Below are 12,541 nucleotides of genomic sequence, written 5' to 3'. Positions count from 1 at the left end.
TACACTTGAGACAGAATAACACCAAATCATTAAAATGAATGTGTATGTTAATTCATTTTGTGTCCATTTAAATTCTGTAGAGTTGATCAAATCTGCCCTATATTTACATCGATATTTTTTAGGGTAGGATGCATATAAAGAATACTCATAAAACATTAAACTCTCCCTTTTTCTATTTCAACTTCCTGCGTATTCCAATTGGAGTTATGTTTGTTAATTCTCTCTGACAGGTGTGGAGAGTGAGCGCAGATCACGCTGGGATCGATGGGGCTTGACTAGAGGAAGGCGAGACAAAACAGTATCACAGCCTGACATCCCCTCTGCAATCAGCCGTGAAAATAGTTCCCTACGATCTCGTCAGTATTCCAAGTTGGCCTCCGGTACGTCCTATGCGAGCTATCTATGCATGTAAGATCCTTGAAGACAAACTGCCAGTTCAGTTTATTTCGACAATCACATTGTCCATCCATGTAGTCAAGTTATGCATCAGTGGTGTGCAAAGCAATTTGGCACCTCTGAGAAATAAGCCCAGTTGTCTAGAAAATCAACTGGCCTTTTCATACTGCACTTGTTTCTGACTCTGTTCTATTCAGTTCAGCTTACAGTTCATTGCCAGGCTCATCCCACCACTGCCAGTTAAAAGACATATATATAAATATGGAATGGTTAATTAGGTGCAGGTGGCTCATTATGCATGGCCGGTCACATTACAGTACACAAAGTTATATATCAGTGGATCTATTGATAGATGGCAAACATTGATAGATATTAGTTGTTACGTGGGGCTGTGTGAGCTAAATGCAGAGAGGTGCGGAGACAGACTGGTAAAGGTGAATATTTATTGCAAGGCTGTTGAGCCGGGAACAAGCGGATCAGAATGGATGAATGGATATGTGAAGAGCCAGGCTGGTGGCTGGCTGTGCGAAGCAGGGGGGAGTAGCTGTAGCTGAGCTGGCAAGAGTCCCAGGTTGAGGAGCAGGGTAGGCAAGACAAAAGCTGGAGACAGAGGAGCTGGGCAGACGAAATGCAGGCTGGAGACAGGGGCTGGAGCAGAGCAGAACTGCAGGGAGAGGAGAACAGGGTCAGGCAAGGGTAAGACAGGTAACAACCAAAATCAGCACTACAAATGACTCGAAGCATCGCGTGACTGAGCAGGCACTACAATCTGGCAGTGTGGATGTGGCAGAGCTGAGTATAAGTAGGAGACTGTCTGAGTGGAGACAGTTGTGCTAGAATCAGCGTGGAGCCCCACCAGCTACAGCTCTTTCTGCAATCAAGACAATCACACGCAAACACGGAGAGAGAGACAGAGAGAGACTAGGGGGAATGACAGCAGGTTAGGGAGATGCAGAGAGAGAAGTGGAGGGCGTGTCAGGAGAGGCAGATGTGACATTAGTAGTCTTCATCTTTGTGTGGAAGAACATTTTTTTCATCTTTATTATAATCAAGGGCTTTCCTTCAGACAGGAAGGCACAAAGTTCTGAGCACCTCTGTACATAGTAGGTGCTTGCATAATTTGAGCTTTATTGAGTTATCTGTCACTTGATAATTACTCCCTGGAGGACTCTTCCTCTCTCACCTTGTGAGATGATCACCTTTTCTATATGCTAACTACTCTTGTTTATGTGAAGAACACCAGTCTATGTCCCAGGCCAAACCCGATGTTGTTTAATGTAAATTCATTTACATTGTTGTCATTTTGCTGTTGGAGCCAGTAAGTTTATCATGCTATTGTGAATGAAATTGATACAACCCTGTGAATTTAAATAACATCTTATTTATATTGCCATTCACGATATAAAACGAATTGCTCCTTTACATTATACATTACACACACACACACACACACACACACACACACACACATATGTATATATATATATATAGCGTGTTTTTTTTTTGAAACCGTCAATGGTGTTTATAAAAGTGATCAACAAATGAGGAGTGGACTATTAAGATATGTCTGTGAATGTTCTCATTCATCCAGGTCATGGTTATCCAAAGGAATTGAATCGAGTGCAACTGGACTTGGTATATATCCGTGAAGACGTTTCGCCTCTCATCCAAGAGGCTTCATCAGTTCGTGCCTTTCTGACAAGACCAAGCTAGTCTGACTGGCTGGTGATGAAACTCAGATATTGGATAAATATCTGAGTTTCATCACCAGCCAGTCAGACTAGAAGAACACATGGTCAATAAATATTATGTTGCCCCGCGTAATGCCCCTAATTTTGGTGGACAGCAACCAATGAGAGGATAGAACACATTTGAAATATTACAACCAATGGGGTAGGTAGTCACAATGCACAGCAACCTATGGTGGGGTACAAAACATTACAACCAATGGGGTAGGGGTTGGGGTTTGTTTTGAAGTAACATTTAAATGGCCTGGGCACTGTTGAAATAGCACACATTTAAAATATAACAAGGTAACATCAAATGGGGTAATTTATTTATATCATATTGTAGCGAATTCGGGGGACAACGCAACCACAGGAGCTGCCGCGGCCGGGAAGCGAACCCGTATCGCCCGCACCGCAGGAGGCATCGCTAACCGCTCGACTAAAGAGTCGAACCCGCCAGCCAGCGGCCAGCGTGTCTCCTTATCCATGCACGTTACACTACCCCCCTCCTTCGGGAAGCGCGTCCCCGCGCTTAAGCATATCAGCTCCTTCACGCCTCAGGGCGCCTACGCTTCCGATGGCCTTACGGTCGCTCCATCCCACTTCTGACACCAATGTAGCGAATTCGGGGGGGCAACCACAGGAACTGCCGCGGCCGGGACGCGAACCTGTATCGCCCGTGCCGCAGGAGACATTGCTAACCGATCAACTAAAGGGTCAGACCTGCGAGCCAGCGGCCAGCGTGTCTTCTTATCAATGCAGGGCAGAGACTTGTGAGCTAGTGGGCCTGTACTTTTTGTCCCAACTACAGGTCATAGACATCAACGTCGGGCTATATAGAGACGATGGGCTGGCAATCTGCAACAAACCGGCAAGAGAAGTCGAGGAAATAAAAAAGAAAATGCGTAGTATATTCGCAAGCATTGGACTAAAAATTTCATTGAGCCTAACAAAACCAAATTGACTTCCTCAACATCTCATTAGACCTTAGATATGGTACATACAGGCCATACATGAAGTCCAATAATTTACTGCAATACATCCACAGCAAAAGCAATCATCCACCCTCTATCTTGAAAAATATCCCAGTGAGCATAAATAAGAGACTCTCATGTTATCATCCAGCGAAGCCATCTTTAATAAAGCAGCCCCCCCCACCCCATACCAAAAAGCCTTACAAAAATGTGGATATAATTTCAGGCTTAAGTACAACCCACCATCAATTAACAACAGCCAGCAAAAAAAAAAAAACGCAGCAGAAGGCGGAACATCACCTGGTATAATCCTCCCTACCAATCCATCCAATGTGGCCTCTAATATTGGAAAACAATTTTTCAAGCTTTTGGATGAGTGCTTTACCCCAGACCATCAATTAAGAAAAATATTCAACAGGAACACAGTCAAATTGAGCTACAGCTGCATGCCAAATGTTCAGCAGGTTATTTCATCCCACAACACAAGCATCATGACCAAGGCACAGACCCACTCAACGCAGCCAAACACCACCAACTGCAACTGCCATGCTACGGCATCATGGCCTCTTGAAAGAAAATGCCAGACAGAGGGAGTCATCTACCAGGCATCAGTGACAAGAGAAGACAACTGGAAAGTGGACACTTACATTGGACTAACAGAGGGCCTATTTAAAATTAGGTTTAACGCCCATATGAGTAGCTTCAGAAATGAACATGCAAGAAATGCATGGCCTTAAGCCGCCACATTTGATAATTGGTAAACAAGAATATTAATCACTCTATTTCATGGAAAATCCTCACAAAAAACAATACATATTCAATTAACAGCAAAAGATATAACCTATGCTTGGCAGAGAAATATTTTTATTATTTGCAAGCCTGATATGTCCACCTTGAAAACAGTAGGAATGAATTGGCCACCAGCTGTAGACGCAGAAAAAAATATGCTTTATAACTACAAGTAAAATAACGTCTTTCTTATCCCCCCCCAATTAGATGATACACATGCCACATTTATTAGATGTTGTATTTTTATATTTTAACTGCCTGCCCTTCCAACTGTGCCCCAACACCACCCCACTACATGATATACATAAATTACCCTATTTGATGTTACCTTGTTATATTCTAAATGTATGCTATTTCAACAGTGCCCTGGCCCTTCAAATGCTTTTTAAAACAAGCCCCAACCCCTACCCCATTGGTTGTAATGTTTTCTACCCCACCATTGGTTGCTGTGCATCGTAACTACCTACCCCATTGGTTGTCATATTTCAAATATTTTCTATCCTCTCACTGGTTGCTGTCCACTGAAATTTGGGGCATGACGCGGGGCAACATAATATTTATTGACTGTGTGTTCTTCTTTGTTGAATCACATTGGCAGCTGATGAGTGCGCGACACACCAAACAAGCTTGTACTGCTATGTATTAAAGTTTTTTTCCTACATCTGTCTATATATATATATATATATATATATATATATATATATATAATCATTTATACTTTACTGCTTTGTACAAATGAGGAAGGTTCCTACTCTTTGGGCCTAACCCAGGGGATGGGGCCTTCAGTTGTCCTGTGGGTTTTCATTTACAAAGACAATAGGAAAGCTGAGAGGGACACACACACAGGAGATGCTAACGAAGAAGAAATGTCTGGCAAGATTGTAGGCCAGAAGGGGTACATATGGTTTCAAAGATGGGGTTTTAGCCACTACACCATTGCTGAGTGCAATAAATTGTACATCTCAAGTTGACTCTTAATGCTTTTGGTTTGATGCTTTACTGCCTCTGGTTTCTAGACTTCCATCCTGTATTCCACATCAAGCTCAGGGACCATGTCTTGCTTGAGGGGGACCCAGTCACGCTCAGCTGTTTGCCTGCAGGCAGTCCCCACCCACACATCACCTGGATGAAGGGTAAAATCTTCCTCTAAATGTCTTTTAGCTGGTCTTATTACAGACATCAGAACTGAAACCACCTTATCTGCTATTAGCACAAGTTTTCCAATTAAGTATCTGTGCAGAAGCACTTACAGCAAGGTTGCAGTGATAGAAAATTAGAAAATATGTATTTTCTTTTAAGTATTGCATTTATCCATGCTGAATTAAAAGTAGCAAGCATGTGAAACAAGCCACTATCATTAGTACTGCAGAATTGCTAAAGTTTAGCAATTCTGCGATACACTTTGCCTGTTAGAATGTTCAGTTCTATTGTGACATCACATATCAATTTGAAACTCAACTGCCAGCCTAATTAGTGTGAATGCTGGGCATTCACACTATTGCTTTGCAGTTCTTTATTAGTGGCACCACTTCCACTTTTTCATACTTTAAACTACAGAAACCATTCAACAATCAAACTATTTATGTATTTAGCACATTATGGCAAATTTTTCAGTTTTTTATACCTTTAAAACTTTTAAGATATTCAGCCATTTCACATTTCAGTTTCCAGGTATTTCAGGTAGGCTAGTGACTTTCTGACTTTTCCTATTTATCCATTTTCAGCAATGCTTTTGCAATTTCTTTCAGCAGCTCAGCATTCCCATGCTTTTTTTGTGGAAAAGCATTTTTCTAGTTAATGTTCATTCTTTCCAAGAGAGTGGTACAGTATTACAACAAAAATTGTGTCTGGTAAACAGAGTTAAAAAAAATGCTGAGCAAGTATGTGTGTAGTTTACTTCTAGTCACATTTAATTTCTTACTGAATATTTATGAAGTTCTGTTGCTGTGTGAAAGATAAAGCGAACTCAGCACACTTTCTTAACATTGTTATTCAGTACTAACCATGTAAGTCAAATGAATCAATAAGCCACCATCATATCTCACGATATCAATTTCTGTTCCCTCAGATAAGAAGCCCCTGGAGATTGATGCCAGGATAAACATGATCTCCTGTCCCGATGGCCGACAGCTATTAATGATCATGCAGACTACAAAGAAGGATGCAGGGCTTTATGAATGTGTGGCCACCAACCCACTTGCATCTGTTAGCAGCTGCTGCACAATTTCCCTTGCCCGTAAGCAGAACCGGGGCAAATACAATTTGCAGTTAGCATTTGTGTTAACATTTATGTTGCATTTGTGTCAACCTGTGAAGAGCACTTGCCAATTAGGACAGTCATATAATGTTTTCTCAGTTATCAATCACAGAAGATTGTTCTAAATATACCTTCAGATACTGTCCCATTGTTATGGGAGCTGCACAACAACATCAAAATTGTCCTGTATGGCAAACATCATCCTTGTGGTACTTACAACAGGGAAAAAAAAACAAAACGTGAAATTTTTGCTGTTAACACCCATTTGTTACCATAGGTCTGCCCAATCGTCCTGGGACCCCTGAGATTCCTCAGAAGTACAAAAACACAGCTCTGGTGCTGTGGAGGCCCTCTGACACCATGGCCCCATGCACTTACTCTCTGGAGAGGAGAACAGAGGGTCAGTCTACTGGCAGTGTTTCCATTTTTGTTTTGTTTTTGTTTTATTCGAACAAAGATGATGTCAAATGTTTGCACGTGCAGTTTTACACTGAGTTTTAAACCTGTAGTTAGGACTGTGTCGAAGGGTAGTAGATATTATTCAGCAAATGAATAATATCACCTAAGAGTGTAAAATAACACCCCTTTGGTCAAATACAGTCAGTAAATAATTTAGCATTCGTTTCTATATGGCTTGTGAAGTAGCTGTGGCATGAGATCTGTTCAGATCATGTCAAGAGTGATGACAATTTAAGAAGTCTACTAAATTGACTTTTAAAAACTTGTTTTTTTTTTATTGCCTAATTCCGTAGTATTTCTTGTTTTGTCCCATTGGGGAAATCTAATAACCCTTGTAATACTAAGTTCAAACAGAGCAAATTATCAGTATCCGGGCAGCATGGCAGTCTATTCCGTTGCCTACTAACGCGGGGATTAGCGGTTCGAATCCCCGTGTTAGTGTCTGCGGGTGGGAAGTCGGATGTGGGTATGTGTCCTGGTCGTTGTACTAGCACCTCTTCTGGTTAGTTATGGTGCCTGTTCAGTGGGGAGGGGTAACTGGGGGGAATAGCATGATCCTCCCACGTGCTACGTCCCCCTGGCGAAACTCCTCACTGCCAGGTGGAAAGAAGCGGCTGGGGACTCCACATGTATCGGAGGAGGCATGTGATTGTCTGTAGCCCTCCCCGGATCAGCAGAGGGGGTACAGCAGCGACCAGGACAGTTCGGAAGAGTGGGGTAATTGGCCAGATGCAATTGAGGAAGAGAAAAAAGGGGGAAAAAATCCCCTCAACCCCCCCCCTCCCAAAAAAAAAAGGCAGTCTGGCATGTATCATTAGGTGACAGTCATGGGTGCAAATCCATGAATACTGGTATGGTATCCAGCACTTTACCTGTCCCCCCATCCATAGGGTCAGTGGTTGTCAGGAAGGGCATCTAATGTAAAACCTTCGCCAAATCAGTATACAGACTGCATACAAGACCATACTGGATCGGTTGAGGCTCCATACCGGATTGGTCAAGGCCGGGGTTAACAACAGCCGCCATTGGTGCTCCGCCCTCACGGAGTACCAATGGAAACTGTAAAATCCGCTGTGGTGACCCCTGAGAAACAGGGAATAAGCCGAAAGAAGTCTGGCATGTATCATGATATGGATATGTCTGATTATTTTTCCCTAAGGTGAGAACACCTGGCTAATCGTGGCAACAGGGGTGGCAGACTGTTATTACAATGTGGTAGACTTGCCATCAGGGGGCTCCTTCAGGTTCAGAGTGGCATGTGTTAACAAAGCTGGTCAAGGCCCTTACAGTAACCTGTCCAAAGTGGCATGTCTGGATGATTCAGGTATGTATCATCTCAAAGATATTCTATTAGAAGTATACATTTACTTATGCCGAATTAGGGAAATAGTACATATTTTATTTTTTATTTTTATTTTTTTGGTACTTGCATTCACCATATTGCATGTGCTTAAAAGTTGTAGATAGTGTCATCATAAGACTAAAAAATTTTGCAGAGTCTATTTCACTACTCTCAAAAAGACACTTTAGTTTCTTTTCATGCTATTATGTTTCCCTTTATTCTTGTGTTGACTTCTTTTTTGACCTTTTTTATTCATTTTTTGTTTAACATGATTAAAGATTCTTTATTTGTTACGTCTCAATATATAAGTACAAGAGAGTAAAATTCTTGTGTTTTGGCTTCTCAACACTGCAGCAACAATAGTTACGAAATAACAACAAAACAGAACAAAAAGTAGTAATAACCACTCTGTCAACATTGTTGTAAAAAGGTCGAGTTCATTTTCTTCTTTTTCTTCTTCTTTCTTCCTATTTTTACTCTCATTAGAACTCTTTTTAGCAAAATGACACTCCTTTTGCTAGTCATTTATCAAGGCTCAAGGATATATTTTCTATCTCCCTTTCCTTTGACAGTACCAGAAAAATCCAGCGCTACTGTGGTGGTCAAGACTGTACCTGCGGCAGCTCCTGCTCCCCCTGTAGTGATGATGTCATCCATGACTGTGCCTGCTATTAAGCACGCTCCCAACAAACCAACAGCATCATCAGCTGCCCAGCCTGTAGCCCCAACAATGTCCACTCCAGCTCCAGCTTTGTCAGTGGCTAAATCTGTCTCTCCAACACTAATCAAACCCATTGTGCAAACCACTCCTAGCCCTCCTGTTCCATCTCCACCTATCAGCACAGTTCCATCCCAGCAAGTTCCCACCCAGACACCTGCCCCTGCCCAAGCCACACCAACCAAAGCTAAGACCACTCTTAACATTAATGTGGGTAAACCCCAACCAGCCAAGCTAGCACCTCCCCCAGTCGTCCTGCCCAAACCCCAGAGTCCTGTCAACATAGTTCCTCCCATGGCCAAAACACCACCCGAGCCTGTGCCCCCGCCTGTCCCTGCCATTGGGAAACCCATTTCAGCTGTGCCAATGTATGCACCAACCATGACAGCTCGTGTCACCCCTCCTTCTCCAGCTACCCATGCCCCAGCCACCAGTGTCTCTGCTGCCATCCCTGTTGTCTCCCCACCTGTGGTGCTGGTGTCTAGCCTGACACCAGTGGTGCAAGGAGGGGACAGTCGCAGTACCCCATCTGGACGGATCACCCCCTCAGGGCGGACCACCCCCTCGGGACGCAGGACACCTTTGGGAAGGCCAGGAGAGGGAACCCTGCGCCAGGGAGTTCCACAGAAACCTTACACCTTCATGGATGAGAAAGCCAGGTAATGTGTGGAAATCTAACAGCAAAGCAGCAAGACTTTTTTAAACTATTCATGCCACTCACACATGAAAAACTAGATCTACGTTGTCTAAAATAGATCATTTGAAATACAGATTTTGTACTTCAAGATAGAGCATTCAAATATTTAATTCCAAAGTTAGAAATCCACCTTTTGAAAAAGTGACACCCAACTTTTCAAAATAACTCATGAAACTTTTACAAATCAGATCTTCTCTTTTGTAGATGATAAATTATACTCTGTAGCTGAAGATTTCTGAACCAAGTGGATTCTCAGCAATTTGTAAATGAACTCACTTGCTCCTAATTCATGTAGGGGCCGGTTTGGTGTGATCCGTGAGTGCCGGGAAAACGCCACGGGCAACCTTTTCATGGCCAAGATTGTGCCATATGAAGTAGATAGCAAGCAAGCAGTGCTGCAGGAATACGATATCCTCAAGTCGCTCCATCATGAGAAGATCATGGCTCTGCACGAGGCCTACGTCACACCTCGGTACCTGGTGCTCATCTCTGAGAACTGCAGTGGGAAAGAGCTGCTGTACAGCCTCATAGACAGGTAGACCCTTGCTAACCCACCATATTGCCCTTCCTTGAATGAATTGGCACCACTGTAGCATAAAGTCATTGCCGACTTTTCTATGACACTTAATATGAACGAATACTTTGGCTATCTTTGAAGTTTCAAGACATGGGGAAAAAAAAGCTATCTTGAGTTGTTTTAGTTTAGTGATTTCTCAAAGAGTGATGGTAAATCACTAGGTCAAATAAATGATGAGTGAATTTGCCTTTTGATAGATGTGAGGAATCATTCTTTATAACTATGTGATGCAAGAACGAGGGTCCCTTTAAAGATATGTCTAGAAATAATTTTATTACATGGCCTACATGGCCTTGTGCGTCCCTCAGGTTCCGCTACTCGGAGGATGACGTGGTGACCTATGTTGTCCAGATCCTTCACGGGCTGGACTACTTACATACCCGACGTATCCTCCATCTAGACATCAAGCCCGAGAATGTCGTTGTCACCTACATGAACGTCATCAAGATCATTGACTTTGGCAGTGCCCAGAATTTCAACCCTCTCTTCCTCAAGCAGTTCAGTCCCCCTGTTGGAACATTAGAGTACATGTGTAAGTGCTCAGATTTTCGTGAGAAAAAGCAAACCTTAATCAAAGTTATATACAGTAAGAACATTATGATCTTGAAGATAGCTGGGAGAATTACCACACTGAAATATAAAGTACATTTTCTGTAATTATGAAAATAGACTGAACTTTACCTCAAATAATGCAGTTCACCATGTATTATCTTTAAAAAAAGAAGAAGACCAAAGCTATCTTTTGCAATAGGTGTCTGCATCAACAGAAGCATTTATTCATCAACAAGCAAAGAGAATATGCATCCAAATAATCATTAAAACGAGTCACCAAACTTACATCCTCAATCAAGCAATGACATTTATGAGATGAAGTAAGCCGAAAAGTATAGGATGTTTGGTACAACTTGCCAGCTTCAGACATAATTACAGCTTTGCATTGGATGCGTGCAGATTGTACATTGAGCACTGACTTCTTACGCATCTTCTTGTCTTCTTTACAGCTCCGGAGATGTTGAAAGGGGATGTGGTGGGGCCTCCAGCAGACATCTGGAGTGTGGGTGTACTGACTTTCATCATGTAAGTATGGGAGTATTCAGGGTTCCCACCCAGTAAAGTCTCTTAAATTAGTAATGTCAAGGTCTGCTTTATGTGAAACAAGAACCCTTTTCCCTATGTGAAGTATAGTAATAATCCGTTCTTTGATTTTGAATGTTTAAATGGTGCTGAAATCAGCCTCGCCACTCTTGCCTTATGAGAGAATCTGTGCAGCTGGTTTTTCATCATTAGATGAATAAAATTCTCTTTGCCTGACTTGAAACTATCAACGTAACCAAGTCTAAATGTCAACCTTTAGTGAGTGTTTGCATTTGTTTATTGTTGATGTGTTTCTGCAAAATCTCCCTTTTATTCCAGGTTGAGTGGGAGGCCAGCTTTCATGGAGAATGATCCTATGGAAACTGAAACCAGGATCCTGGCAGCAAAGCTTGACCTCTCTAAACTCTACCAGAATGTTTCCCAAAGTGCCTCTCTGTTCCTTAAGAAGATCATTTGTAGTTACCCTTGGTAAGCTCAGCTGCAGTCTTTACTTGCAATGTACACTTCCCATATCACATGCAATTTCTTGCTCAGCTTCCCTTGATTTGAATGAAGAAATAATTTCTTTAGATGTATATCATGTTTTAATCTACCATTGTATTTTGTCATCATTAGCTTTAGGTAAGCGACCAGATTTTCCCACTACAAAAACCTTAAATTTCTTTACACAAATTGATAAATTGCTCTGTTAATAGACAGCTCTTGTGTGACCTAAAATACATTATTCTTGTTAGTATTTTATCTTATTTTTTAACCCACAAGTAAGTTGTCTCTTTTAATCACTACTCTTTCTGATGACTTCCAAATGTTCACAAGTGATGTGACGCTCATAGATTTACAAGCATACAGAGCATATGGAATATATTGTGCACATAAGACATCTCTAAATGAGGCACTTAAAACCTTTAACAAGTGAAACTGAAAACTGCTGTACTAATATCTTGAAAATACTTGGGTCTTTCCTTTTTTGCTCTGCACCAGGGGCCGCCCATCCATCAAAGACTGCTTCAATAACTCCTGGCTCCAAGATGCCTACCTTATGCGACTTCGTCGGCAGACTCTCACCTTCACCACTACACGTCTCAAGGAATTCCTGGCTGATGAGCAGCGGAGGCGTGCAGGGGAGGCCACAAAGCACAAGGTCCTCCTACGTTCCTACCAGAGCTCACCACAGACCCCAACAAGCCCCACCACTGCAAACTTCCCCCCCTCCTTCACTGCACCTGTCACCCAATGAGGAGAGACTCCTAGAAACATGTTGGCAGGACTTAAAGGAGGGTCTATGCACAAAGTACAAAGGCTTGGGGCCAAGCGGTAGGGGTGGTCCCTTCCAGGTTTGAGTTGTTGGACAACCAACTTGGTGGGTGAAAAATAAAACACCCAAAAACATAAAACCAGTGTTGGCTCTGGTCTACAAAGATTCTGGTTCTTCAAATAATAAAAAAGAATATTGTCAAGACTGACATAAATCATGCAGCAGAACCAGAGTGTGATGGTTTCTTTATCAAGT

The 12,541-nt window shown here is 42.3% G+C and overlaps 1 protein-coding gene across 1 annotated transcript in view; it reads left to right on the top strand.

Moving 5' to 3' along the window:
• spegb (striated muscle enriched protein kinase b) overlaps positions 1 to 12,268 on the top strand; it is a 49,851-nt gene extending 37,583 nt beyond the window's left edge. The window contains exons 31-43 of the mRNA XM_056289728.1: positions 231 to 380; positions 4,903 to 5,019; positions 5,955 to 6,122; positions 6,421 to 6,543; positions 6,657 to 6,670; positions 7,241 to 7,253; positions 7,762 to 7,926; positions 8,517 to 9,321; positions 9,655 to 9,894; positions 10,245 to 10,468; positions 10,938 to 11,013; positions 11,350 to 11,499; positions 12,013 to 12,268. Of these exons, the coding sequence (XP_056145703.1) occupies positions 231 to 380; positions 4,903 to 5,019; positions 5,955 to 6,122; positions 6,421 to 6,543; positions 6,657 to 6,670; positions 7,241 to 7,253; positions 7,762 to 7,926; positions 8,517 to 9,321; positions 9,655 to 9,894; positions 10,245 to 10,468; positions 10,938 to 11,013; positions 11,350 to 11,499; positions 12,013 to 12,268 (2,501 nt within the window). The remainder of the gene's footprint in view (positions 1 to 230; positions 381 to 4,902; positions 5,020 to 5,954; positions 6,123 to 6,420; positions 6,544 to 6,656; positions 6,671 to 7,240; positions 7,254 to 7,761; positions 7,927 to 8,516; positions 9,322 to 9,654; positions 9,895 to 10,244; positions 10,469 to 10,937; positions 11,014 to 11,349; positions 11,500 to 12,012) is intronic.
• The last annotated feature ends 273 nt before the right edge of the window (positions 12,269 to 12,541 follow it).

Source organism: Lampris incognitus, chromosome 11 (assembly GCF_029633865.1).
Source record: "Lampris incognitus isolate fLamInc1 chromosome 11, fLamInc1.hap2, whole genome shotgun sequence".
NCBI classification, from domain to species: Eukaryota; Metazoa; Chordata; class Actinopteri; order Lampriformes; family Lampridae; genus Lampris; species Lampris incognitus.
This window is presented reverse-complemented; position numbering and strand designations above follow the sequence as displayed.